We start from the raw sequence: 25700 nt of genomic DNA on the forward strand, positions 1-25700 counted from the left end.
AAAAAAAAGATTGCAAAGTACTATTTTCAATCAAAATAATGGAATCATTAAGGTTGGAAAATACCTCCAAGATCATCGAGGTATTTCATCACCTTGTCAAAGTGCTAAACCATAGCACTAAGTGCCACATCCAGTCATTTTTTCAATACTTTCAGGGATAGTGACTCCACTCCCTCCCTGGGAAGCCCATTCCAATACTAGACCATGCCTTCAGTTCTTCCTGATGTAGAGCCTGAATCTGCTCTGGCACAGCCTGAGGCCATTTTCTTGTGTCCTATTGCTAGTTGCCTCCTTGGTGACCTGTGCACACCACTGGCTCACATTCAGCCAGCTGTCAACCATTATTCTCAGGTCCTTTTCTGCTGGGTAGCTTTCCAGATGCTCTTCTCCAAGCCCATAGTGCTGTATGCAGTTGTAGTGACCCTAGGGCAAGATCCAGCCCCTCTTCTTGTTGAACCTCATACTGTTGGCTTCAGCCCACTGATCCAGCCTGTCCAGATCCCTCTGCAGGACCTTCCTGCCCTCTGGCAGATTAATATTCCTGCCCAGCTTCATGTCATCTGGAAACTTTCTGAGAGTGCACTTGATCCCCTCATCTAGATCACTGATGATGATGTTAAACAGGATTGTCCAGAATACTGAACCTTGGGGAACTCCACTAGTGATTGGCCACCAACCGGATGTGGCACCATTCACCATTGGCTGTCCAGCCAGTTTTTAACCCAGTGAAGAGTGCACCTGTCCAAGCCATGTGCTACCAGCTTCTCCATGGGAATGCTCTGGGAGACAGGATCAAAGGTTTTACTGCATTCCAGGTAAATGTCCACAGCCTTTCCTTCATCCACTAGGAGGGCCACCTGGTCATAGAACAAGATTGGGTGGGTCAAGCAGGACTTGCCTTTCCTAAACCCATGCTGGCTGCGCCTGATCATCTGCTTGTCCAGTACATGCCATGTAATCGCACTCAATCTGTTCCATAACCTTCCCCAGCATCAGTGTCCAGATGACAGACCTGTAGTTGCCTGGATTCTCCTGCCAACCCTGAATAATTCTGAATTTATGGCAATTAACACCCAAACAAGCTGCATTAGTTTTAGCTAAGATGAGTTTGAAGACCTATAGAACACTATTTTTGAAGCAAAGAAAGACCTTGGCACACAGAGATAGTAAAGTCTACAGAGTTGGAGCATTTAAGAAGGTTAGACACTAATAGAGAGTTTTCATAGTGATTGAAGTTATTTAACTTATAATACAGATGTGTGTCTTCAAAGAGCTGTAGACTTACTTTAGTCTTGCCTGAAGCTGTGATAATTGCATTTTTGGTTGAAAATGTTTCAAGATCTTTAGTGTGATTTGTTAAATTTTTAAACTACTAGCCTATCTGAAGTAAAATTCAGTAATTATTAAAATAAGCTGGCTTATATTGATCTGAAGCTGAAAATGTGTCATTTTTCAAGTTCTTTTCACTTATAATGTTGCAGAAGCTTTACTGCATATTCATAGAGTATATTTATATGAACTCTATATTATAGTATTAATTGTATAGCCTTTCCTAGCTAACTACATTGTTTCAAAGAAATGTGGCAATCAATACAAACAAAGATTTACTCCTCTTAAGAAATAAATGAAACATTGCCAAAACATAGCATAATTATTACATTTTGACTAAATATCTACTTCGGCAAGATATAAAAGGAATATTTATATAAAACACACCCAAAAAAGAAATTGGAAATAATTAATATGTACTCAGTTTAATAATACACATAAGTTGCATTAAAATTTTTTTCAGCTACAGAAGTACTAACTACTCAGTATTAAAAATTATAAGACAATCCTAAGTGTATTATGTTTTGGGTGGTTTGTTCTTTTTCTCATATAAAATCAGTTATATTAATAAAGGTTCCGTTCACTTACAAAAGAAACAAGCTGAATGTAAAAGATCAAAAATTGTACTGAAGATTTTAATAGTTTCATATCCAGAGAAGCACAGGTACACACATAAGTCAAGCATTTTACTGCTCCCAGAAGAAAGTGAACAACCAATTATTTCAAACCAAATTAACATACAACAAACTACTGTTTGAGATTTTAAAAATGCACCAAACAACAGGAAAAAAAAAAACCCTGAAGAACTTTATACTTAAGGTAGCTTTGTAAGGTGTCAGCAGGTATTTGCTGATATGGGGATGTGAAAGCACGCTTGGCAAAGTTCTTACAGATGATGGCATAACCATTCCAACTCTTCCTGGTTAAACTTCTTGTCAGTGTTTTCCTGTGAGAACCTTTAGATCACTCTTGCTCTCTGTGCAGTGGTTTGCGCTCTGGAGGCAGCGTCGTCTGTAACTTCTGCCAGCGCTGTGGAGGCCAGAGAATATGAGTAGCTCGAGCATGTAGAAGTCCAAGAGAAACCTGCAAACAAAATATAAACCAGAGAGATTATTACATATTGCAAATAAATGAAAATGTGCAAAATACAAAGCATGTGATAATCAGAGCAATGGGAGAATACAAAGCAGAGGAGTTCTCTCTCCTGCATATAATGAGGGGAAAAGAAAACTTCTTCATTGACAATTTCTTTTTTTTTTTTTTGATAAAACATTTTGTGGAACTCAAACCAGCTTACTGAAATGCACTATCTGTAACAAAGAACTAGGGACTTTTTTCCATTTTCAAGAAAAAACAGCTGTTTGAAACAGGTGAGATGTTCTATAATCCACATAAAGCTTTTGGTTACTAGTTATTCTGGATCCAGAGAGCAAAATAATAGTGTAGTCTCTATACTCCATATTAGGAACCATTAAGGGGAAAAGTATATATATATACTTGTTTTATTTTTATGCTTTAATGATCTGGTATTGGCTCTTGTCAGAGTCAGGAGTTAAATGGATTTCTGGCTTAAACTTGTACACTGCTGCTTAAATTTTTATTTAAACTCAGTTCTTCAGTTCTATTTCATTTCTCATTAAAAAAACTGATTTTAGTAAGCAGGTAATTCAGCATTTTATGCAAATAGACACCAAATAGGCCCCTAGGAATATCTTCAGTTAATTTTCTTGATTTAATTTGATAGGATTAATGTATATTCACCAGTCTCTCTCTACTACATAATCAAATCAGTGAAGCTGAAGTGGTATATATCTAATTCCATATTCTGTAGCTTGATGAAGCAGGTGCTGAATATAACTTGAATATAATTTGGTTACTTAATAACTCATGATATCTAAAAGAATCTGAAGTAGATCACCAAAATTTCAGTTTAGTGTCTTTCATTTGTTTGATCCCTTGCAGGGACCACTAGTTACCCAGATCCATTGTACCTTTTTTCCTACATTTAAGCAAATGACAGGCTGCTAAGTGACAACTCTTTTTCAAAATTTTTTGATGTCCTGATACAATTCTGTGCAGTTTGGTTGATATTTATGAAATTCACACCATCCTTTATCTTAATTAGCGCATAAAGTAGGCTGCAAAAGTAATATTACCATGTTTTTTTCCCTGAGTATACAGTAAGATAACACACATATTACAGGCTGGTGCCAAAATATAAAACCACAGCAAATCCCACTGGTGCATGTGAAATGTGACAGCAGTACTACAGAGAAAAATGTTAAAATACTCTTTTCAAACACAAATAACATCTCATTTTCAAAGCTGTGTGTTTTCCTCAGTACATTGCTTGTTACTGATGTCAGCAGGAGGTCTGCAAACAGACTGAGACTATAATAAATGAATCAAGACTTGTTTTAAGCTGAGGCTGGGATTGATTTTACCCAGAGGATTACTTCCATTGACCATCATCTGCCTTGAAACTAATAAAGAAATCTCCTTCCTATAAACCTGATTTACAGGACAACATGAGTAGAGTTAAAAAGGAAAAACAGATATTCTTTGGTGATGGAAGCCTTTGATAAATAACGAATTACACTGATGCTATAGGACTTCTTTTATAATAACTTAAAGACTCACTTTAAAAGTACCTTGAAGTTTGAATTCTGCAAACAACCATAATAACATTTTTTCTATTGTATATTATTACTCTGTACTTACCACATCACATTCACTGAGAATGAACAAAAGTGTTCACAGAGAACAACCTGCTCTTGTTAATGGGTTTACCTTAATCAGGGTTAGATATGGGCAAATAATAAACTGAGAGGCTACACATACTTTCTGTTGTAACAGTGAAGTACTAAAATAATCTATTAATTAATCACTCCCCTTACAGGCATTGTGGTTTTTTTCTTTTACATAAAAAAATAAATTTATCCTCTTGAAACACTATCTTAAGTATAAGAAAAATCAGTACTTTACAGGTATAAGTTATTTGAGGAATGTATTTCATTTACAGACACTACTAAGAGATGCCAGCAATCTAAATAGTTTGTGTTTATTTCTACATTATGATCTATTTGTTATTCTTGCTGTGGCAACAACAGACACTATATTGAATTGAATCTATATTATTGTCCCTAAGCTGTTTGGGTTTTTTGGTTTTGTTGTTTATTTTTTTTAATCTTTGAATATTAAATTGGACAACTGAGAAGTCATTCTATTAAAATGGGAATTTTATCTGCGAAATAAGTTTTGAGTTAATAATACTGTTTTGAAACTGTTACTTTGATAAAAGCATATTTCCTCAGAGTTTGCTTGTTGCTACTATGCTAGCTGCATGGAGACTGATCGGTTTTGGCACTGCATTAAGAACAGATAAGCCCAGGATTGATAGTGCTATCTGCAGTGGTATTTACAACAATCTTCCTCATTCTGTTCTAACAGATTGGGATAAATGTAGCTTTATTAGTATAGAGACTTACAATATTATCACTTCCCCTGTTTCCAAAATACATCACCACAATGGGAAAAGCAGTATTCAGACTGTACAAGAATCCTGTAAATGTGTAGCATGCAGTGGAGTACATCAAAATTTCTATGGAAATACAAAGGATTAGTTTGGATCTCAAGGAAAGGTAAAGTCTAGATAAGAATGTTACCCTAACAAGGGTATTCTCAGCTTTCTCAGAAAATGTAAAGTCTACTCCAAATATGAAATTCAAGTACTGCAGCTCTGAGTTGTGAGTTCACAGGATTCTTCCCAGATTTCACCTTGCTTCTTTTTTCCTTAAACAGTCTTGATTTTGGTCTAGCTCAAACAGACAAGATTTGAAATTCTGTAACAACATTGCAACAAGGAAGAACAACATCACTTAATATGACCTAAGAAACAGCAATACAGAAACAAAAAACCCAAGCCTTTAAAACTTTTTCTAAAGTTAGCCTTCTTAACTGGTCAGTTTGCTAATTGGAATAACCAGAGAATCATATAATACTTTGGTAAAGGCCTCTATTTGGTCTTTGGATCAACATGAAAATTCCCTCTTAAGGTGTACTAGAACAAGTACTTAAATACAAATATACTTCCAAAGAAAAAGAAATACTAAAAAATTTATCTGGCAAACCATCTTGTTTTATCTCATTTAAGTCTAGAAAAATTTCAATACTCCTTTCAATACCTCTGTCTTCTGGTCTTATTAATAAATGTTTAAATTGCACAAATCCCCTAAAAACACCACTGAAAGGGAACAAATAACTGCTACCAATCAAATTAAAATCAGAACTAAACTACAAGTGCTACAGTAGTAGTAGTAGTACCTGTGTACTTGAGACAATTCTTTAACAGACAGAAATTTACGGTTTAAAAGTCATATATCAACTTCTGATTTTTTAGAGTAACTTTTGCTTTAGTCTTTTAAGCTCAATTATATTCTAGTACTATTGCCAACTGCTGCATCCAATGATAAGCATGTAAACACCAAAAATTAAAATTTTCTCAAACCAAAGAGAGATAAAACAATACCAATAATTACAGTGCTTCAAATTATATTTTCTATTCTCTGAAGTAATATATTCTCATTATTTTTTTTTCTTCATAATGTACATTAGTAAAGAAGCTTATATACAGCCTTTCTTATGGTCAGCACAATGGAATATCAGCTATATTCAAACTTTTCTTCTCAAATTTTCTGTTTCATAACACAAAGTCATTGGGATGGACAGGAGTAATTCTGTAGCAGTACAGGTCTCTTCTGTCTATATTGTGCTGGCTGGATACTTTTTACTCCCCACAGAGGTTCTGAAAGGTGCCAAGACACATTAGGTGAAAAATCCTCTAATATGGAGAAATCCTGGGTGATTTAGAGATGGCACCATTTGAAAAGGCATAGAGCTTCTATGAATTATTCCAGATCTAGTAGCTCAGAGCCCTGCTACCTACATCCCGTAAGTCAATTAGCTGCAGTTTGACTACACTGATATTCAGAAAGACTGTCAATGACAAATTTGCATGCATGTTGCAAACAGTGAAAGGTACCAGTCTAATGAGAAAGGTGAAAAAGAGTTCTAGAATATTTCAGCCCCCAAAACCTCAAAGAAATCCTCAAGATAGAAACACTTAGGCAACTATGCAGCATTTCAGCTATAGCCCTAACAAAAATATATAGCATGGGATAGCTATCTGTGTCAAATTAGATTGCTTCTCTTTAAGAAAGGTTGTGGCACTGGGTTTTGATATTAGATTGTAGCTGTAAAATGGTCTCACAGAGAATTGTCCCAGTAAATTAGTCTTTTCAAAAAATCCATACTTTAATAGAAAGTAAACATGATTGCTATTACATTTTGTTTTTGTACATGGATGAATTTTGAAACAAGTACTATCAAGTGCAGAAGCAGGAAAAGAGCTCAATAAAAATAAAATCCAGTGGATTACAAAAACATCCCAGGCAAACCAATTCCTCTGGTAGAAGTATCTAGGATAATGAACCATGGCAGAAGAAAAAATACCCTCCATCTCATTTTTTATGAATTTATGAATAACACAAATATGAGAATCCATAGATTATGTTGTAAATAAAATCATACCACAGCACATACTAACTTATATCAACTCACTGAAGGTTGACATAACAAGATGCCAACTAGCTCATGAATACAGGAAGTGATAGATTCCCTTCTAATACATAGCGAAGTGCTGGTGTATTCATCGTTCTTTCTCCTTTTAACTGAACAAATCAGACCTAATGGAGCCATACAGATCTAGTGGCAAAGAAAAGAATGCAGCCCATTAATTTTGTTACTACGTGTTCCTTAGTTTGATAGCTGAAGCAGCAGCTCCAGCTCCAGATAAAATATCCCATTTGTGCTTTCTTTCACAGCACCAGTATATATCAATAGAAGTCCTTATTAGTTATCAAATTTAGAAGTGCTCATTTAGATAGAAAATATATTATAAAAATCTGAAAATATAAAAATGACAATTATTTTATTCTAAGAAAGTTTGAAACAATGAAAATAGACACTCAAAAGTGATGCAATTTTCACATATATACATAGCCGTAATTGCAAAATAACATGTAAAAGAGAGAAATATATTTCAAATTCAATGGTTGATTCCCAGAATGAATAAAAATTTGCATGTTAGCAGAGAGTAGCTTTCTGAAATTAGTATAACAAATATGGTTTCTCCAATCTAATACGGTTTTCAATTTAAGCTATTCATATGAAAAGAGGTGAGCACTCACTGCATTGTAATAAAAGTTCAGGTTATTAATTGAACTGAAAGAAAATGTACTAAATACCAAAATAATTGGGTTGCATTCTCATTTTTCTGTCATGACTACATGCTTATGTTAAACCTAAAGTTACAAGAGGAAAAGGAAGGAAAAAGTCACTGAAAATAGAATATATTTCACATATGAGATTTTTCTACAGTTAAATGTGCAGACAAAGACTAGCTACCATTGAACCAAAACTTAAACTCATAGGAGTAGGGCAGATTTAAATGAATTCAGTATAAAATAGTGCATCTTTTATTCAACTCTTGAAGAAATCAGCTGTCAATGCCATTGACTAAATTAAACGTAATAGGATTGGTAAAAGAATTCCATGAGCTGAATTCTCTCTCTGTATTTTCTCAGAATTGTCATGGATATTATTATTGAAAAGGACACATAGCTAATCAACTTCTTCACTCCTACTCAGATTTTTTCTATGTTTTCTAAAGAGACCTTTTTAAAATAGAGGTTAGCATTTTACATAGCACTACTCTTTTTTCTTCAGTAAGTATAGCAGTCTGAGTAAATACTCTTTCTTGCTTATGATTAACAGAACCATTACGCTAAATAGGTCCTCAGAAGAATTTACAAACCAATCTATTATTTATTTTAGATTTCTAGTAATAAAAATGGTGAAAGAATTTGCTTAGTGCACACTGTAATGTGTTTTGAATGCTTTATATACATAAATATAATTTAAAAGTTAAAAGCTTTTTAATATTTCACTAGGTGATGTACAAAGTTCCTAGACTAAATAGGATTGTCACTAAATCACATAATTCAACAGAAAAACAAAATGTACTAACAGCTCTCATGAAAAAGCCCCACATAAAAAGCTGTAATGTATTTGCAATTCAATATTTTAGGAATTGATAAATCAAGTGGCAGGAAACAATTATTAAAACACATTTATTATCTTCACCTAAAGGTATTAGCTAATTCCAAAATCTATGCATATTAATTATTCAGGACCACATAAAAGCCTTCAATGTGATTTCCCGTTAAGTAACATATTGTATCAGTGACAACAGCCAGAAGAATGTCAGGCTTAGTGACATTTTTAAGCTTACTACACTGATATTGATTATGTGCATCGTCTTTCTTGACTTAACAATTAGGACACTACACAAACTGCTATACATTACAAATTAAATTGTTTTCTAATTTGGTACTGTTGTGTGTCATTAATTTAGTTTCAGTCTAAAGCTTTGCCAAATGCAGTGGTACACTGTGATGTATAAAAGGGAAAGATAAGTGAATGGCTCTGAGACTTCACACTCTGCCCAGGGTCTCAACTCCTTCTCTCACTACACTGCTCCTCCACAGACCCAACTCAACCCCAGGGCCGGTGCTCCAGCAGAGGCAGTCATACCTTCTGCTCTGTTGCACCTTCTCTGCAATCCTCCGTTCTTCCAGGAGAGCCAGACCTCTGAATCCTGGCACTTCTCTGGCCATGGAGATTTACTGTGATGCTCTGTGCAATACCAGGGAGAGCCCTGGTGTGTTCCTGCTCTGCTCCCAATTACACATTCATAGATAAAGCCAGCCCTAATGATGAGTGGTTAATATTGCAAAGCTGAGCAAACAAGCTCACAGGCAAAATTCCACCAAATTTCTGAGGAATTCCAAAACTGTGGCAGGGATCATATGCATGAAAGCTCAGAGAGGTGACATTTCAGACTCATTCAGGATGACTGTAAGAAAGGAGTCCTACTGTAAAAGGAAACAGTAGGCTTCAATTTCTAGATACACTCAAATTCTTCAAGGCAAGTGACAGGAAAAAAACCCACAGGCTAGCTATCCCTTGCATCTAATTTATATTCTTCATACACTTTCCAAAAGCTCAGAAAAGTACCTGATCTCATGGGTCAAAAATAAGGGCTATTTATGAACTTCAAGAAGTTCCAACACTTCAAGATGTCATGGAGAACATCTCATCCCATGGCTGCCTTGGCTGTCTGTTAGGAGCAGTTCTAGCCTGAGAGGCTCAAGGAGTGAGCACTGTGATGGGACAGCACTGGGAGCAGCAAATCTCAGGCATATGGAAATGTTCATTATCTTAAATTTTCCTTGGTAGATACCTGATAGTCAATCAAGGTCATGTTACAGTAATTATCAAATGCTAAGAAAAAAAAAAGAAAGAAAAAAAAAAGGCAAAATAAAGAATGTCAGCAGTAGCCAGAAAACTTAATTCAATGGACTAGGTGAGAAATTACCCCTTAATTAAAACAAAATGGTAAAATAGCTTATGATATTACAATGGTTACTGAGCAAAGCAAGCCTTTTCTAAAGCCAGGAGAACTGTTCAGAGGTTTCCAATGGCAATAGCTTGCATGTTAAGCAAACAGACCTATCAGCCTGTTCACAGCTTCTATGGGGTTTATCACATCTTTTAGTTTCAGTTCTATTCTGATACAAAAGAAGTTGTTGCAATACTCTTAATAAAGTAATTTTGATTTTCTTTTACCTTGAAAACAAAACAGTTCAATAGACTATTCCACTTAACTAAATATTTTAAAATGTCCTGCTGTGAGGCTTCCCTATAGTTTCTTCTAAATGGCCTACAGAAACAGTTTGACTTACAGAAAACATGCTGTTGGCAACATAAGCTGTGAAAAGCAATGGGGAGTAAATATGCAATGAGCAGTTAGGATATCAAAATGTCATTAAATAGCTGCATGATATGTTATTAAAATTATAAAAGACTTTTTAATAGAGCTCTTTGTGTGAGGATGACTAGAGCTCATCTAAAATGGTAAATTTCATCAAGATAATTCTGTATATGTAATCTCCCTAAGTTGATTTACTGGATAAAACCCCCACATTAATACTTCCAACATATACCAGTATTTTTCTTCTCCATATAACTATAATAATAACTGTGAATTTAAGAATATTAAATAGTTTCTCTCTGGTCTTTATCTGATTTATTCTGGGTTTTTTATAAAATTATGGAGAAGCAGATTAATGTACTAAAGCAGGTTTTATTCAGAAAAAAATCATCTAAAAACCACTAATATTTTCTTTAGTCAATATTACAATTATTTAGCATTCTGTGTTTATATGATACTGTGACATTTTTCAAATATAAGGCTTCTTGTATAATTGAAATCATACAGCTATTCTTTCACTTCATAACATAAATTATGATTCAATAATTGGCACTATATAGTCAGGAATATAATTTCCACATCCTACATATCTAATCCTCTTCACATTCACTTTCTTCTTTAGTTCACTCCTGATTAGCTTAAGACAATGGCATAACAGGTCTTGCAGAGGTAAAAAAGTTTCTCAAAAATAAATCAGAAGTACAAGAAGATATATATCCTTATCAAGATACATCCTTAAGCAAATACTATTGCAGTTCTTTCATGCAATTCTGAGCCTACAAGGCTTGCAGCACATCTCACATGTGAGATGACTGTTTATTTCTTCACAGAAAACTCCCTCAGTGAGGGAACAATCGTGCCTATGGAGAAGGCAGTTTTATAGGGCAGTGACATGACAGATCATGTCCCCAGGCTTGGCCTGCACACCTGCAGCCCCAGCAGACTGACCAAGAGGAGGGGCAGGGGACAGGCAGTCTGTTTCCTTTAGTTATGGGGACATCAGAAAAAACAAGGAAGAAAGGGAGTACTGATCCTTACATTACAGGACCAGTTCATTTGCTTAAAGAGAGATACTACCTTCTGCCATTTGAGATGTCCCAGGAAACCTCTACTGGCCACTGTGCCTCCTCATTCAGAAGGGCACAGGCGTCCTCAAAGTGCTGTGCTACACATTCCAAAGCAATGTAAAATTTGCCTAAGATTCACCAGGACATAGGCAAAACAGTTTTGTAGACAACTAGAGTTCTCCCATTGCTCTCTTCGAGACATTTGGCATTCTTCTTGGCCCACACCAATTATATTTTTCTGTTTTCCCCTTGCTCTCTAGCTTTCTTTGATGTATCCTAACAGAACAAGACAGGATACTATAAACCAAATAACCAAGTCACCAGCTGCATCCTTTCAAAATAAAAAAGTTACCTTCATCTTTAGCCAAATAGAGTAACCAGTCGAAGGTGGAGGCCAATGCCTCTCTATCACTCCTCTCTTTAGCTGGACAATTAGGGGAGAGACAATTTAGCAAGAAGCTCAGGGGTCAGGACAAGGAAAGGGAGAGATTTCTCACCAGTTAGCACCCCAGGCAAAACAGACTCAGCTTGGGGAAATTGATTCAATTTCTTTCCAATAAAATCAGGGGAGGGTATTGAGAAATAAAACCAAAGCTTAAAAACACCCCACCCCTCCCTTCTTCCTGGGCCCAACTTCATTCACAAATTCTCTCCTCTCTCTCCCCACAGCAGTGCAGGGAGACTGGGAATGTGGGCTGTGGTCAGTTCATCATATTGTCTCTGCTGCTCCTCCTTCCTCAGGGGGAGAACTCCTCACACTCTTTCCCTGCTCCGGTGTGGGGTCCCCTTTCCACTGAAGACAATCCTCTGTGAACTTCTCCAGTGTGACACAGGTTCATCTTGGAGCCAACTGGCACTGGCACTATGGGACATAGGGGGTGGTATCATAGTGCAATTTACCGTTTCAGATGAGCTCTAGCCATCCTCACGCAGCTTCTCACAGAAGCACCCTTGTAGTGTCCCACCCTCCCCCCAGCAGACCCTGGCCACACAAACTCAGTTTAAACAGATTTAATCCACTACTTTACCTTCAAGATCTATACCAATCTCAAGGAAAAATTAAAACTTGCTTCAAATCTATACATAATAAGCAAGAAAGTAGTGAAAACTAATTAATTCAGTTGCCTGCATATTTAATAGCATATTCTCTCATAGTCATAATCAAGTTATAGTTCAGCAAAGCATGTACTGAACGTTAAATATTCAAGTAATACACTTGAACACATTATTAAAATTAAGTAAAATAAAATGAATACATTTCCAGTGAGTTGATAATCTAGATTTATTAACTCTTTAAATTACTCAGTTTTTCAGATTATATGGAGTTATTAAGCTGTTTTAGCAAGATATATCCACACAAGACTGTCACGTCATCAGTACAGGAAAAGAATTAGCACATTTAAGATCTAAAAGATATAAATGCTAAAACTTAACACCATTAACACTAATTCACTGCATGGACCTCTTTCACTTCCAGTAAGAAAATCAATGTGATTAAAATTCCTTTTAAGTACCTACCTTAATAACAAAATTACATTCAAAATATGCTGCAAATCCAACCCTTATTTTGTACTTTAGTGTTTTGTGGGACAAAAAGAGCATTATAGTCAGCAGCAGACTGTGTATCCATCAGTACTGCTACAGTGCCTGAAGAACCAAGTACTGTCTCTGGCATTAGCTGAGGAGACAGCAGGAGTGTAATGCACAGACAACAAAATCTCTTACATTTTCATCAGTCTGCTCTGAAGAAAATTTCTGTATGTTTACTGAGCTGTCTTTTCTGCTTCAGAATCTTAGCACTCAAAGCAGATGAAAAAAGTGCTCCATATTTTAATGAGTTCATTATTAATAGTTCATCTTCTAGTTTGCTAGAGTACTAAATTTCCATAAGCTATAGCTAAATGCAATGGGAAGGATGGCTATTGAAATTGTTTTGCAATGGATGTTTGCCAACCTTTCTCTAGAATCTTTGTTCTCCCACGACAGCACAGCCTAAGCAACCCCGTCTGAGTTTTGTAAGAACTTTGTATTCCTGTTTCCAAAACATTTTGTGTATTTTCTTGTTCAATGAATCTAATGCATATTATTCTTGGACAGGCAAATCCCCAAACCTACAAAGAAGGCTTCCATGCTTTATTCCAAATGTCTCACAGTGATCTAAGTTTTTGTCCTGTCTGGAGCCACACTCAAGCAGAGGTAAATCTGAAGCTGCTTTGACCTCAGAAGTCTGATGGTATACACTATTAGCCCATTTGAAGAGTTAATCAGTCTTAAACTGGAGGCTGCCACACCATGCATTTGCAGACTTGAGGATGTGACTTTTAAACATGAATAAAATACATACCATTGGTCAAAATCATGATTCTCTAAATGTAACAAGTAAGAAGATGGAAGTTAGTAGCTAATGATAAGGTAAAGTATGGTTCTTATGAAATGTGAACAAATACAGGACCAGATTTTCAAGAGAATTGGAATTAAATGGGAAAAAAAAAAAAGGGAATATGTAGATACAAGAGACTTTTTATTGGAGTTTAGAGTTGCTTGAACAACCAATATCCTGAAATTAGAATACTTTCTCCGCAAGTATCACTAATTATACAAATTCAGTGAGCATTAGCTGCAACTGGAAAATATTCCCAGTTAGTACTAACACATTAAATAAGAGGGCAAGAGCTTCAAACTTATACTGAACTAACCTTGAGCATCCATGGCAATGGCAGAGTCCAGTGCAGCACCTGCTATGTTCTGCAGCAAGGCAGCTCTCTCTTTTATCTCAGAATACTGCTTTACATCATCTTTCTTCATACTCTCTGCAAGATCTCAGCTGAAATGAATTCACAGCTATTCCAAAGCTCATTAGTACACATTTGTGTAAAGTGCTTTCTAAGTACAGATTGTATCTGGTTAGAATCCTGATACTTTCCTCCCCGTTAAGTCTGGCTACAACTCCTGAGTGACCTCTCCTGTGGTGCCATTCTGGCAGGCATGTCAGTCTTCCCATGTGTGTGCCAGCTGGCCTCAATTATTCATCTGCAAGATGTCCTAGTTGCTGGCTGGTAGCATTCCCAAGGCATGAGAAACCAACAACCTTCCTTCTTTGCTGGGCAGAGCAGGACTCAACTCCCATTCCCAGGCGCTCTGCTGCCTAACTTCATTAAACAATGGAAAGGGAATCCACTGTAAATCACCAAACACTTTTATGAGGAAGGCTGGAGAGCAAAGCATAATCACAAACAGAATGTTTGGGACACAGAATAATTTCCAAGACAGACTAATTTCAAAGTTCAGACAAAAGGTGATTTCTCCAACAAAAATCTAAATCCTGTGGCAACTGAACAAATATTTAATTCTCTGGTTACAGAAAACCACCCTAGATTAAACCTTAATGGAGATTAATGTGGCATGCCTTACCTTCCCTGGTCCTTTTTTTAAACCTCATCTAGATTCAGGAAAGCCATGTCACCTGCCTGGTTACAACAAAAGCAAATTGTTGTGGCCATCTTTTAAATCATAAAAAATAAGGCTTTTTAAAGAGAACTTGAGATTCTCCTCAAAATAGAGGTAAAATAAACATGAAATTCGTAGCATATGTATTTTATATACTATAGTAACTATTCAGAAAACATAACAAAAGAAGGAAAATAATAAAAGGGGTTTATTCTCGGAGATAATATTTCAGCTGGCCTCAATTATTAACTTCACTGATTAAAAGAATCTTCAAATTTTTTTGGTTTTCAAATGTTGAGGTTATAATACATTCAAGTTCTGTTAAGTAAAACATACACTCTTGCTCAGCCTCTATGACTCTGTGCTTATTAAAGTTCTTACTATCCTTTACTATGGCATTACTATCAATGCTTCTTAATCACTAATATTCATTTCTGAAAATGCTAAACCAAGCCCTTGAGCTGATAAAAATGATAGACAGAGTGTACTTCAAAATATACACACACAGAATTGAGGCATTCTTTTTAATCATCATCTTTTAGTCAACATCTTTTTAGTCAACATCTTTCTCAAAGCTACAACGATCAGAAAATGTTCAGTCTTCACTTACCATTCTTTAGTACTTTATACATACTCATTTACAGAAGGACAAAACATGTGTAAAATGTTCCTTTTGTTGAGCATCATAGACCTGAAGCTACTAATAAAGATATCAGAATCTCTATTCAAATTGCATCTCTACTTTAACCCAATTTATTGCTACTACACAAAAACAAGGTTGAACCTATGTGATGATTATCATTTGAGATTTCTTCCCTAGAACCATGTCAAAATTAATCCTTATTTAATGAGGTTTTTAAAAAGAATTTAAAATATCAAAATTCTGAAACATGGTCATCAAAATTGTTTGTAAGTAATTAAAAATGATAGCTTATAAATAACTTGTGATTGGATCCCAAAGCCATGTTAGAAACAGTGCTTAGATGACAGCCTGTCATAAATTTATGCTTGAAACATGGTCCCTGTTCAGCACTAAACAGTGACATTTTTGTTATTCCCTTGAAAAAATAAATATTTCTGTTATCACAAGTATTTTTTCCTTCCTTTTCCCTCCTAGTTCACAACATACTGACATCATCTCACTGAAACTAGAAAATCATTAAGTACTTAGTCTGTGTCCTCCAACTTCATTATCGAATGCCACTGTTGCAATGTAAGAGAGCCATAAATTGAACAGAAAAGGTAACCAACTGCTTGTGAAGCTTCAATTTTCTGTGTTTGACAGAGACACTAACATGATGAGCTATGACATTTCTGTGTAAAATCCTTTTTGGATTTGGAATGCGTCACATTCTATCACTCAAGAGTCAACATGTTTCTCGTGACATCTCACCCATCGGGAAAGCTTGGATGTAAGGTTTTGTTTTGTTTTGCTATTTTAAGAGTATGGCAAGGATTACAGAAAAGGTTCTGAAAACTTCTCATCTCTCAAAGTGTAGCATAAAAATGTCTTTAAAAAAGATATAAATATGAAGTGCTCTTTATTTTTCACAAAAAGGACACTTGAAGTGCAGAGTGTTTGAAGATGTGCTTGCTAACAAAAACATCAAAATTATTTTTGCTAACAATATTTAATTGCTATTCTATGGAAAGACATATGACAATAAAACAAATTAATGTTATATGTGAAAATAAAAATAAGAGCATCTTTATTAAATGAACCAGGGTCAGTGATAGAAGTTAAGCCTGGAATTCTTTTTTTGTAATTTCTTGATTGTGATAATAGTGTTTAAAGCTTTTTAAGAGACTGGTTCTTGCCATTGTGTTTCCTAGAGAAAACAAAGTTACAAAACTACCCAGAGCCAATTTTATATATATATATATATATATATATATATATATATATATTATATTTTTCAGAGGTACCCATTGTGGAGTTACAAAGTTATATCATGCTTAAAAAGTCTCACAGAAGAGAACAATGGAAGGCTGGAAAATCTGAGGGCTAAATATCATGTCTGTTTTTATTCTTCCTTAGTCAGGTAACAGTGAACAATGTTGAAAATTAAGTCTTAGCTAGAAGTGCAGGAATCTAAACCACTATGCCCCTTTTGGTGTACTTGCATTATAGGTTAAATAAATATTTTTTTTGTAATATCTCCATCTAGCTCCATCTAGATGTGAGAGAAAACATCACAGAAAAAAGAAAATTATAGGCACATGGTAATATTCGGGTTGAAAAGGATACCAGGAGTTCCCCACTGAAGACCCTTCCTCAAAGCAGCATTAGCCAGAAGGCATGATGATTTGGTTGAGGCCTTTCCCAACCCAGGTCTTGAAAAGCCCCAAGGATACAGATAGCACAGTCTCTCTAGGCACATTGCTCCATTGTGAAAAATCCCCACAGGAAAGAAGGTTGCCCATTCTATGCAGTGTATACTTGTCTCTTTTCAGGTGAGGCTGTCTGCCTCTCATCCTATCATGAACTACTGCAGAGAACCTGCCACCATGTTCTCCACATGCAAGTTAGAGTACAGCTCCAGGGATCTCCTCTGGGCCGAGACTTTTGGTACCTTTCCATCAACAAGCCATCATGTCTTGGTGTGACTTTGCCTCCCAGACCAAGATGCCCTCACCCCCCCAACCCTAACCCTAACCCAAACCCTAACCCAAATCCTAACCCTAAACCCAAGCCTAACCCTAACCCAAACCTAAGCCTAAGACCAAGCCTAAGCCTAAGCCTAACCCTGGCTTGGAGAGTGGAGGAGATGGGCTGTTGCTGGACCAGACGAAACCATAGGAACTGCTTGCTTCAGACTTGGTCACTGCGAGTGGCCAGGTTAGTGCCAATGCTGAGCATTTCTTGGGAAGCCTTGTATGTGCAAACCAAGGAGAATTGTGCCTTGCATCTCCTTGTGGAGTTTAACTTCTGTGTCACTGCTGCCACATTTCCATCCCTCAACAGTGGCTCATGAATAAATATGAGATTGGGTAGTTTGTGGATTGATTCTTTCTTAAACCTTGTTCTGGGCTTCTTGGCATCTCTGTATCTGTGTGTGACTTCTCATGGTGACAAGAGTAGCCAAAGTTACTTCTTGGGGATTTACCCCCAACTTCTTGTTGGCAATAGACTGTCCTCTTCGATACAGGCTCTCCAACACTGCTCCTGAACTCCCATTCCTCTAGAAATTTGCCTTTGGAAAAGATGTGCTTTGCTTGCAAGTCAGCTTGCAAGCTGACTTTCAGGATGGCTCCTGAAAATGTAGGATGCTTGAGGTTCGGAGCTTTGCACTCCTAAGTGAGATCAAACCAAGGCATGTGGATCACTAAAAGGCCTCATTCCCTTGGGATGGGTTTTGTGACGCAGAAAGCATTTAGCCATAAGAGCACAAAATCCTGTTCCTGCCTGCCAGCCCCAGCCATGGGGATTTGAGTGGGGGGAGTTTCCATGGCTGCTGCTGCTATCAGAGATAGTTCAAGGGTAGTGCCTAAAGAATGGCCAGAAACGTTTGGTTACAGAGGCATCAACAGGAGCAGCTGCTGGTCAAAGACCTTGCACACCCCTGAGTTGGTGCTTGGAAATGGGAAGCAGGGAAAGTAGAAGAGAAACACCTGTTGCAGCAGTTAACAATGACTGAAATCATCATACATCTTGAAATTGAAAGCACATGGCCTGTTTATTGCAGATGAAAGGCTAGGCCTCCACAGGGGCCACAGCAGCCCTGCTGCTGCACGAGACAGCAGATGCAGCAGCAGGGCCAGCCACATGCTCCCCTGTGCTCGGTTCTGTTCCCTCATGAAAAATGCTGGCTGCAGGAGCCTGCTGGGAAGTGGGATTGGAGGGCCCCATGGGTACTGGATCCCTCTGCATTCAGTTGGTACCCATAGTCCCCTGTCTCCCCGTGAGGGGCTGGGTATCAACAGGTCTGTCATGTGATTCAGAGGGATAGAACACTACTTTGAAGAAAGGCTGAGAAAGTTGGAGCTGATCTGCCTGGACAAGAAAAGACTCCAGGAAGACTTAATTATAGTGTTTCAGTACTTAAAGAAGGCTTATAATAACTGAAAGAAGGTAGGTTTAGATTGTGACGGCTGTTGACCGAGGGAGAAACAAAAGTAAAAGACTTCCAGTACACTCCACTGGTGAAGACAGCAAAAGCAATTTATTAAGGGAAACTCGGAGTTATAAAGGGTTCTGAGGGGAAGGTTCTGAACTTAGACAGGATTGGGTAAATGCAGGGGTGGAGTGTGTAACTAGGGAAACCAGATAGCCAATGGAACAATGGTCACAAAAAGCCAATGGGAAAACAGGGGCTTGGGCTTGGATCCCTCTGCATTCAGTTGGTACCCATAGTCCCCTGTCTCCCCGTGAGGGGCTGGGTATCAACAGGTCTGTCACATGGATTGTTGTGCTGCTGCACGGGTGTGCTCTGGCTTGTGGAAGGCTGGTTGTCAGTGGGCCTCTGACGCAGGTTGTAGCGCTGCTGTGGGGATCTTCTCCATATCCTGGCTGCCTTCCTTTGGCAGCGGGCAGACCGGCCAACCACATATTCCTTGTAGTTTCCATCCGCTGTCATGGTGTGCAGCAGCCGCTCAAAGGGTTGCTTGCAGAGTGGGCAGGTCTCTGTCAGTTTGGCCCATTCCCGGATGCAGATGAAGCAAAAGTGGTGCTGACACATGTCTGAGTGGGTGGCATTTTCAAGGTTAACCAGGCAGATGGGACATTGGCCATCTGCTGCTGCCATCTCTGATGATCCTGCTGGCAGCTGCTGGCTCATGCTGGCCCTTGTAGCAGAGTGTCTCCTTCAGGGCTACATTGGTGGCCCACTCCTGGTCCTGCCTAGAGAGACATGAAAAGTGCCGATGTGCCTGGCTTTCTTTGGTGCTTGGAGAGGAAACACAAGGAAAGCCCAAGCAAGCTGTGGATAGGAAAGATAACGGTCTCCTGAAAGAGTCACTTTCTGACCTTCAAAGTAGCAGCAGCAGCAACAGCAGCCTCACCAGTTGCCCTGTGGGCCAGAAGTTGCCTACACCACTGCCTTCCACCCTTACTTCTCTCAGGCAAGCAGCCCCCACTGGATGTTGAGGTGCTGGGGAAACCTGCCTGTGGGCCAGGGAAGGGCACACTTTGGCAAAGGGGCCTGGGCAAGAAGAGCCCATGTGGAAAGGTTCCCACTGGGACTTTAAAGGAGGTTGGGCAGACCCTCTGGAGGCAGAGAGGGGGAAGAGCAGGAAGGAAAGTCCCAGTCTCCTTCACACCTCTCCTGGGCTCAGGATAGAAGGGTGAGAGCCCTGGAGTAGGCTCTCGTGAACTGTCAGGAACTCCTGGGGAAAGAGCTGCTGTGCCTAAGACCCCAGAGCCTCAGCAGTGTCTCCCAGATATGACCCAGTTTAGCACAGGGTACCTGAAGGACACAGTGGGAGAGGAAAGAAACTTGCCGAGAGCCTTCAGTGCTGGATGGCCTCAGCACCCTCCTGGCACTCACTGCCCCAGGACTACTCCTGTTCAGGACCCATATGTCCTCACAACTGGGCAGATGGGAGAGGAGCTTAGAAGAGGCTGCTTTTCCTCAGTGCCTGGAGCTGCCGCTCTTTACCAAGCCAAAGCTTAATAAGCAAGACCATGATCCTTCTGGAGCCTGCTCACCTTGTGTGTGTGCCCACAGGAATCCTGAACAGAGAGACAGGGGAGAGCAATTGTGGCTGCTGAAAAGCAGCAAGACTGGGTAAGTGTCACAATCATATGCCATGATGTCACTGTATTCCAAGAAGCACTCAGCCAGGGCAGTAGATACCCAAAAGGGCAAAAACCTTCTTTGCAAGATGTTTTGGTATCTTCTTGGAAGGTCACAAGCCTCTGGCTTATTGCTGAAACAAAGGCAACATATCTCCTGCCCTATTCAGCAACTGGCTTACATTTTCCCTCGTGTCCTCTTTGTCAGACATTTAGAGAAGTCCTTTTTGCTTGTGGCATCCCTTGGCAGATTCAATTTCAAACAGTCTTTTGAGTCTTACTGCCAAGACCCTTCCTCTTGCAGCTCAACATACCCTTGGACTGCTTTGCTAAAGGGTGGGGCACCATTCTGGCTCATGCTCAGCTCACTGTCCACTATTCCGCCCCATTGCTGGACCAGATGAAAACAGACTGGGGCTGTTCCAAATAGGCCCTGTACGGGACCCACAGGTCCTTGCAACTGGGCAGATGGGAACGAGCTGCGGGAAAAGGGAACAAGAGATTTCCTGAAGGGTTACCTGCTTGGCTCCAACCTACCCTGGGCCACTTAGTTAGGAAGGATGATGCCCAAAGCAGGCAGGTAGCTTTGCAAGGTGTTTGATATCTTCTTGTGTTCTTGCAGGTGGATTTCCACCTTTGGCTTATCAGTTCCTGTGATGAAAAATTGGTGCCTTGTGCACAAGGATCTGGCAGTAAGCAACCCAGTAATGAAGGTGGGGTAGCAAGTGATGGCTAATAAATAGTTGTCAATGAGGTAGAAAAAGAGAGGAAAAATTCATCCTGGTCTCAAAAATAAAACTGTTCACATAATGACAGAATAGTTGATGTTGGAAGACTCATTTCCAGGTGGACCTTTGTTCAAACAGGGACACCTAGAGCCTGTTGCCCCAGTCCCTTCTAACAATAAACAGCTCGTATATTCCTGTCAGAAGACATCAGCATTAGATTTCTCAATTTCCAGAAATGAATGTTAATGTGCAAAGAATTCCTTTAGATATTAGTGACTATATATTGGTTTTATAATGGGTAATAGCCAACACCTTAGAGATCACACTGTTACATGTCAAAACTTAATCCTTGGTTAATTCTATTTAGACACAGTAAACTACCCTTGTCTTTTTTAAAATTACTTTTATAATGACATGACATTATAAATAATATGGCATCATTGGTTTGAATTTACCCCTTATTCCTACAAAGAAAAACCCAAGAAACACACAACACCTTTGTCGTAGTACTTTGGACATCTGAAGAAAAAGCAGGAAGCAGAATAAATTCTGTGTCACTGAGTTTATAATGTGATCAGGAAATAACATGACAGGACTTATTTAAATAATAAGATTTCATGGTGTGAGAAAATCTCTTCCTGTGTGAATTCTGCCTTAACATTTTCCATGAAATATTTTGCTGTAAGAATCATTCTAATAAAAAAAGGCAGCAGACATAGATGTAAAAAGATTTTCCATACATCTGTTTTATTGATTTAGTGATTAGATGCATATTAGAATGTAATGGTTTGACCCACGGCTTCCTTAGTAACCATTGTATCTAAGGAAGTTACAAGTATTCCACACATGTCTTCCACGTAGCAGGGGGTGAGTGGTTTGGGTCTCTTCTCTCTTGGCCGAGGAGCTGGTGGGAGGTGGTTGGAGTCTGGTCCCTCCGGTTGTTGGTGGTTCTCCTGTCCTGAGTGAGATTGTTTCATTCTTGTTCCCCTTCCTTGAGGTTTTTAATTGTGTTTGTTTTGATTAATTCAGTTTCTTTAGGTTGGGTTGGTGTCTTCCCTATTTTCTGGCTAATCAGTCCCCTTTTTCCCTTCCCCTTCCCCTGGGGGTGGGAACCTATGTACTCTGTATACAGTGTGGTTTGTGAATGTTAGAAAATATAATTTATTCTTTCTATTCAGTTCAGTTTCTCTAGAGTGCGTTTCTTTTCAGTGGTTTCTTTTTCTTTCCTTTGCCGGGAAGGTTCTGGGAGGGGAAAGGGGGGCTAGTCCAGGGTTGGCAACAGCTAGGCCAAACCTGCGACATTGACAAAAGCTTCTAAATAGTATATGAAATCTTAAATGATTTATTGATGAGATATTTTTAATTTTTGGATTTTTAAATTGTCCACATATCATTTACACACAGAGTTATCTGTAATAAGATGAGAGCAGAAAACCCACTGTTTTTTAAAGTTCTTAGTGCAACTCAGATTTCAGGAGAGTATTGAAAGTGGTGTTGCATTTCGCACCCAAGTAATACCATCCTTTTCAATTATTAATCAATGTTTCAATTGTTTGGTGTAACTGATACACACTTTACCCACCAAGGAACTGTGTAAAGTATTTTGTAGAAATTAAATCAACTGTCTGGCCTCGAGTGTCAAAAGATGCTTTTTTTTTTTTTGTCTTTATTTCTTTTCAAGTGTATAATACACAATAATGTCGTGTACATTCTGTGCTTTTTTTGCAAACAGGCTTAAAATTTTAATGCTCTCCAAAAGACATTGGAAGCCTTCTTTTTTTTTAATTAAGAAACATTTGAATCATACATTCATTTTTATTTTGAGTAAGTTTCAAGGGAAAATTAGTTCTCAAATTCCCTTTACCTCTCTGACATATAGTTTGGCATAATCTGCCATAAAATTTTACTGTTACTGGATTTTAGACACAGCAAAGCAGTGTGGGTGACTGAATCTGAATTAAAAATCAACTTTATAAATTAAAATAAAATAGTCTTAACTTTAAAAAAAATAATAAAACCTTTTCTCCATCAAAGTCCCTCTCCCCTCTAAAAAAACCCCATAATGATCATGCCAGGTTTTATATTTCTTAAAGAACAGAATCACAGAATCACATAACATGCTGAGTTGGAAGGTACCCACAAGGATCATGGAGTCCAACCCTCAGCCCTGCACAGGACCATGACCAAGAGACACACTGTGTGCCTGAGAGTATCATCCAAGCACTTCTGGAATTTGGTCAGGCTTGGTGCTGTGACAACTTCCCTGGGGAGCCTGTTCCAGCACCCAATCACCCTTTGGGTGAAGAACCTTTTTCTAATATCCATCCTAAACCTCCCCTGACACAACTTCAGGCCATTTCCTCAGGTCCTGTCATTGGTCACCACAAAGAAGAGATCAGTGCCTGCCCCTCCTCTTCCCCTCATGATGTAGTTGTAACTGCAATAAGGTGTCCCCTCAGTCTCCTCTTCTCCAGCCTGAATAGACCAAGTGACCTCAGCCACTCCTCATACAGTTTCCTCTCAAAGCCCTCCACCATCTTCATTGCCCTTCTTTGGATACTTTCCAATAGCTTAATATCTTTCTTGTGTTGCGGTGCCCAAAACTGGACACAATATTCAAGGTGAGGCTACACCAGTGCAGAGAGGAGCAGGACAATGCCCTCTCTTGACTGGTTGGTAGTGCTTTGCCTGATGCTCTGCAGGACATGCTTAGCACTCCTGGCTGCCAGGGCATACAGCCTGAAGTCTGCTCTCTCAGGTCCAGAGTTGAGTGTGCATTACTGGTTTGGATGGTTTTATTCATTATATTTCCCTTCAGTAGATTTATTTTATTGTTTATTTTATTTTTAATTACAAATCACATTACGATCGCTTTTTCTGCACTTAGATTAAGAATTATGTTTTACCTTTGTGTTTTTACACACAATTTTGTCCAGGTTCTGTTTGCTTTTACATGTAGCTTTTTGAAATGTTTGTCATACAGATGAAGACTATTTATCTTTTATCTCAAAAGAAGAGACATTTATGTCTTAGTGGCTGTATAACATATATATATATATATATACACACACACACACACACACACACACACATATATATATATATATATATATATATAAGTATGTATTTTTAAAAAAAATACATATTGCATATAAAAAGCCACAAGGAGCAGTGAATTTCCTAATGTCTTATTTTCAAGAGTAATTTGAACATTAACTAGAATCTGGAACCTTTCCTCAAACTGATTAGTAACTTCTCTGAAAAATAGTTGCCATAAATTCGAAAGGACTAACCCTGTAAATCAGTGCTATTCTTCATGTTTAAGGACATCTGAATTTGACCCTAAGATTTATTTTCTTCTGTAAAATGAGAGAGTAAAAATAAAAAAACAACAACAACAGATTTATGTAAGATTGTCAAATATATGTATGTCTAACTTCATATCTCAAATTTTGCACATTTCAAATATTAATTTATAGAGCTGTATAAGCACAAGGCTTAACAGTGTTATTACTTTGGTATAAGTAGATGACAGTCTAGTATTGTACTACATTTTGCTTTTGATGAGGCCTATTATTTCCAATAGGCATAATATGAAACAATCCCACTGCTTGTCTTGACTTCTCTGAAAAACATGAGGGCTTGCAGCAAAACACAGATTTATGAATGTCAGTACTACACAGGCACTGTTTTTCATGGTACTTACTGGATTGCTATATAAACATTCTCCTGCACAATAGCGGAAAAAAAGAAGGAATATATTCAGAGGAATGCTAAATTTTTCCAAGGGGAAAAAAACCCCCAAACCTCAATTTTAAGATTTCTATTACTGAAATGCTAATGTTACAAAAAAAATTATTTTCAACTTTAAAAAGTGTTACTGACCTGAGGAATTGTTTAGAGAACTAACTTGTTTATCTAATGGAACAAAGCCTTATGCAAATGTTATAGGGTTACCTAAGTGAGCCTAAATTTAGGCTTTAAATCTAGGGGTAGGCCTGGAGCTGTCATCTGACTTCAGCTAGGCTGAGCTAACAGCTGACAGTTTCTAGCCAATAATATTGTATTCTATACCATATGACGACATCATTCTCCAGAGGAGCAAAAGCCTGGGTAGGAGTGGCTTAGGCAGTCATTTCTTAGCCTTCCTCTTGGGAGGATGCACGATGCTGTCCCAGGGGGAATGGGGAGCACCAGGCCCACCACTGGTTCGCCAGTTAGGAAAGTAAAATGTGTTGTTCTAGTTCTCTCCTTTCTGCTTGGGTTTGTCTCCCTGGGGACTAACTCTTTTAAAGTAATTTGTAGTTAAGATAGTAGAATTTGTGTGTTCAATAGGAAGTGGGGAATTGTTTCTTGTTTTTTCTAACCTCTGTGAATGTGTATTATACTTTTCTTCTAATTTTCTCTTTCTGTAAAATATATGTGGTGTTAGCATAAACGAAGTTTGAGGGTTTTTTCCCCTCTCCTTCTTCTTCCTTTCTTTAGTGGGCAGAAAGAGGCTT

At 38.2% G+C, this 25700-nt stretch overlaps 1 protein-coding gene across 4 annotated transcripts in view; it reads right to left on the bottom strand.

The window, feature by feature from the left end:
* Window positions 1-1936: 1936 nt before the first annotated feature.
* The window catches only part of IMMP2L (inner mitochondrial membrane peptidase subunit 2), a 444206-nt gene continuing 420442 nt past the window's right edge, over window positions 1937-25700 (bottom strand). For all 4 annotated transcript variants that reach the window (XM_071549991.1, XM_071549992.1, XM_071549993.1 and 1 more), the window contains exon 6: window positions 1937-2412. In XM_071549991.1, coding sequence (XP_071406092.1) covers window positions 2293-2412 — 120 coding nt within the window. In that variant the 3' untranslated portion in view covers window positions 1937-2292. The remainder of the gene's footprint in view (window positions 2413-25700) is intronic.

This window comes from Pithys albifrons, chromosome 3 (genome assembly GCF_047495875.1).
Source record: "Pithys albifrons albifrons isolate INPA30051 chromosome 3, PitAlb_v1, whole genome shotgun sequence".
Lineage (NCBI taxonomy): Eukaryota > Metazoa > Chordata > Aves > Passeriformes > Thamnophilidae > Pithys > Pithys albifrons.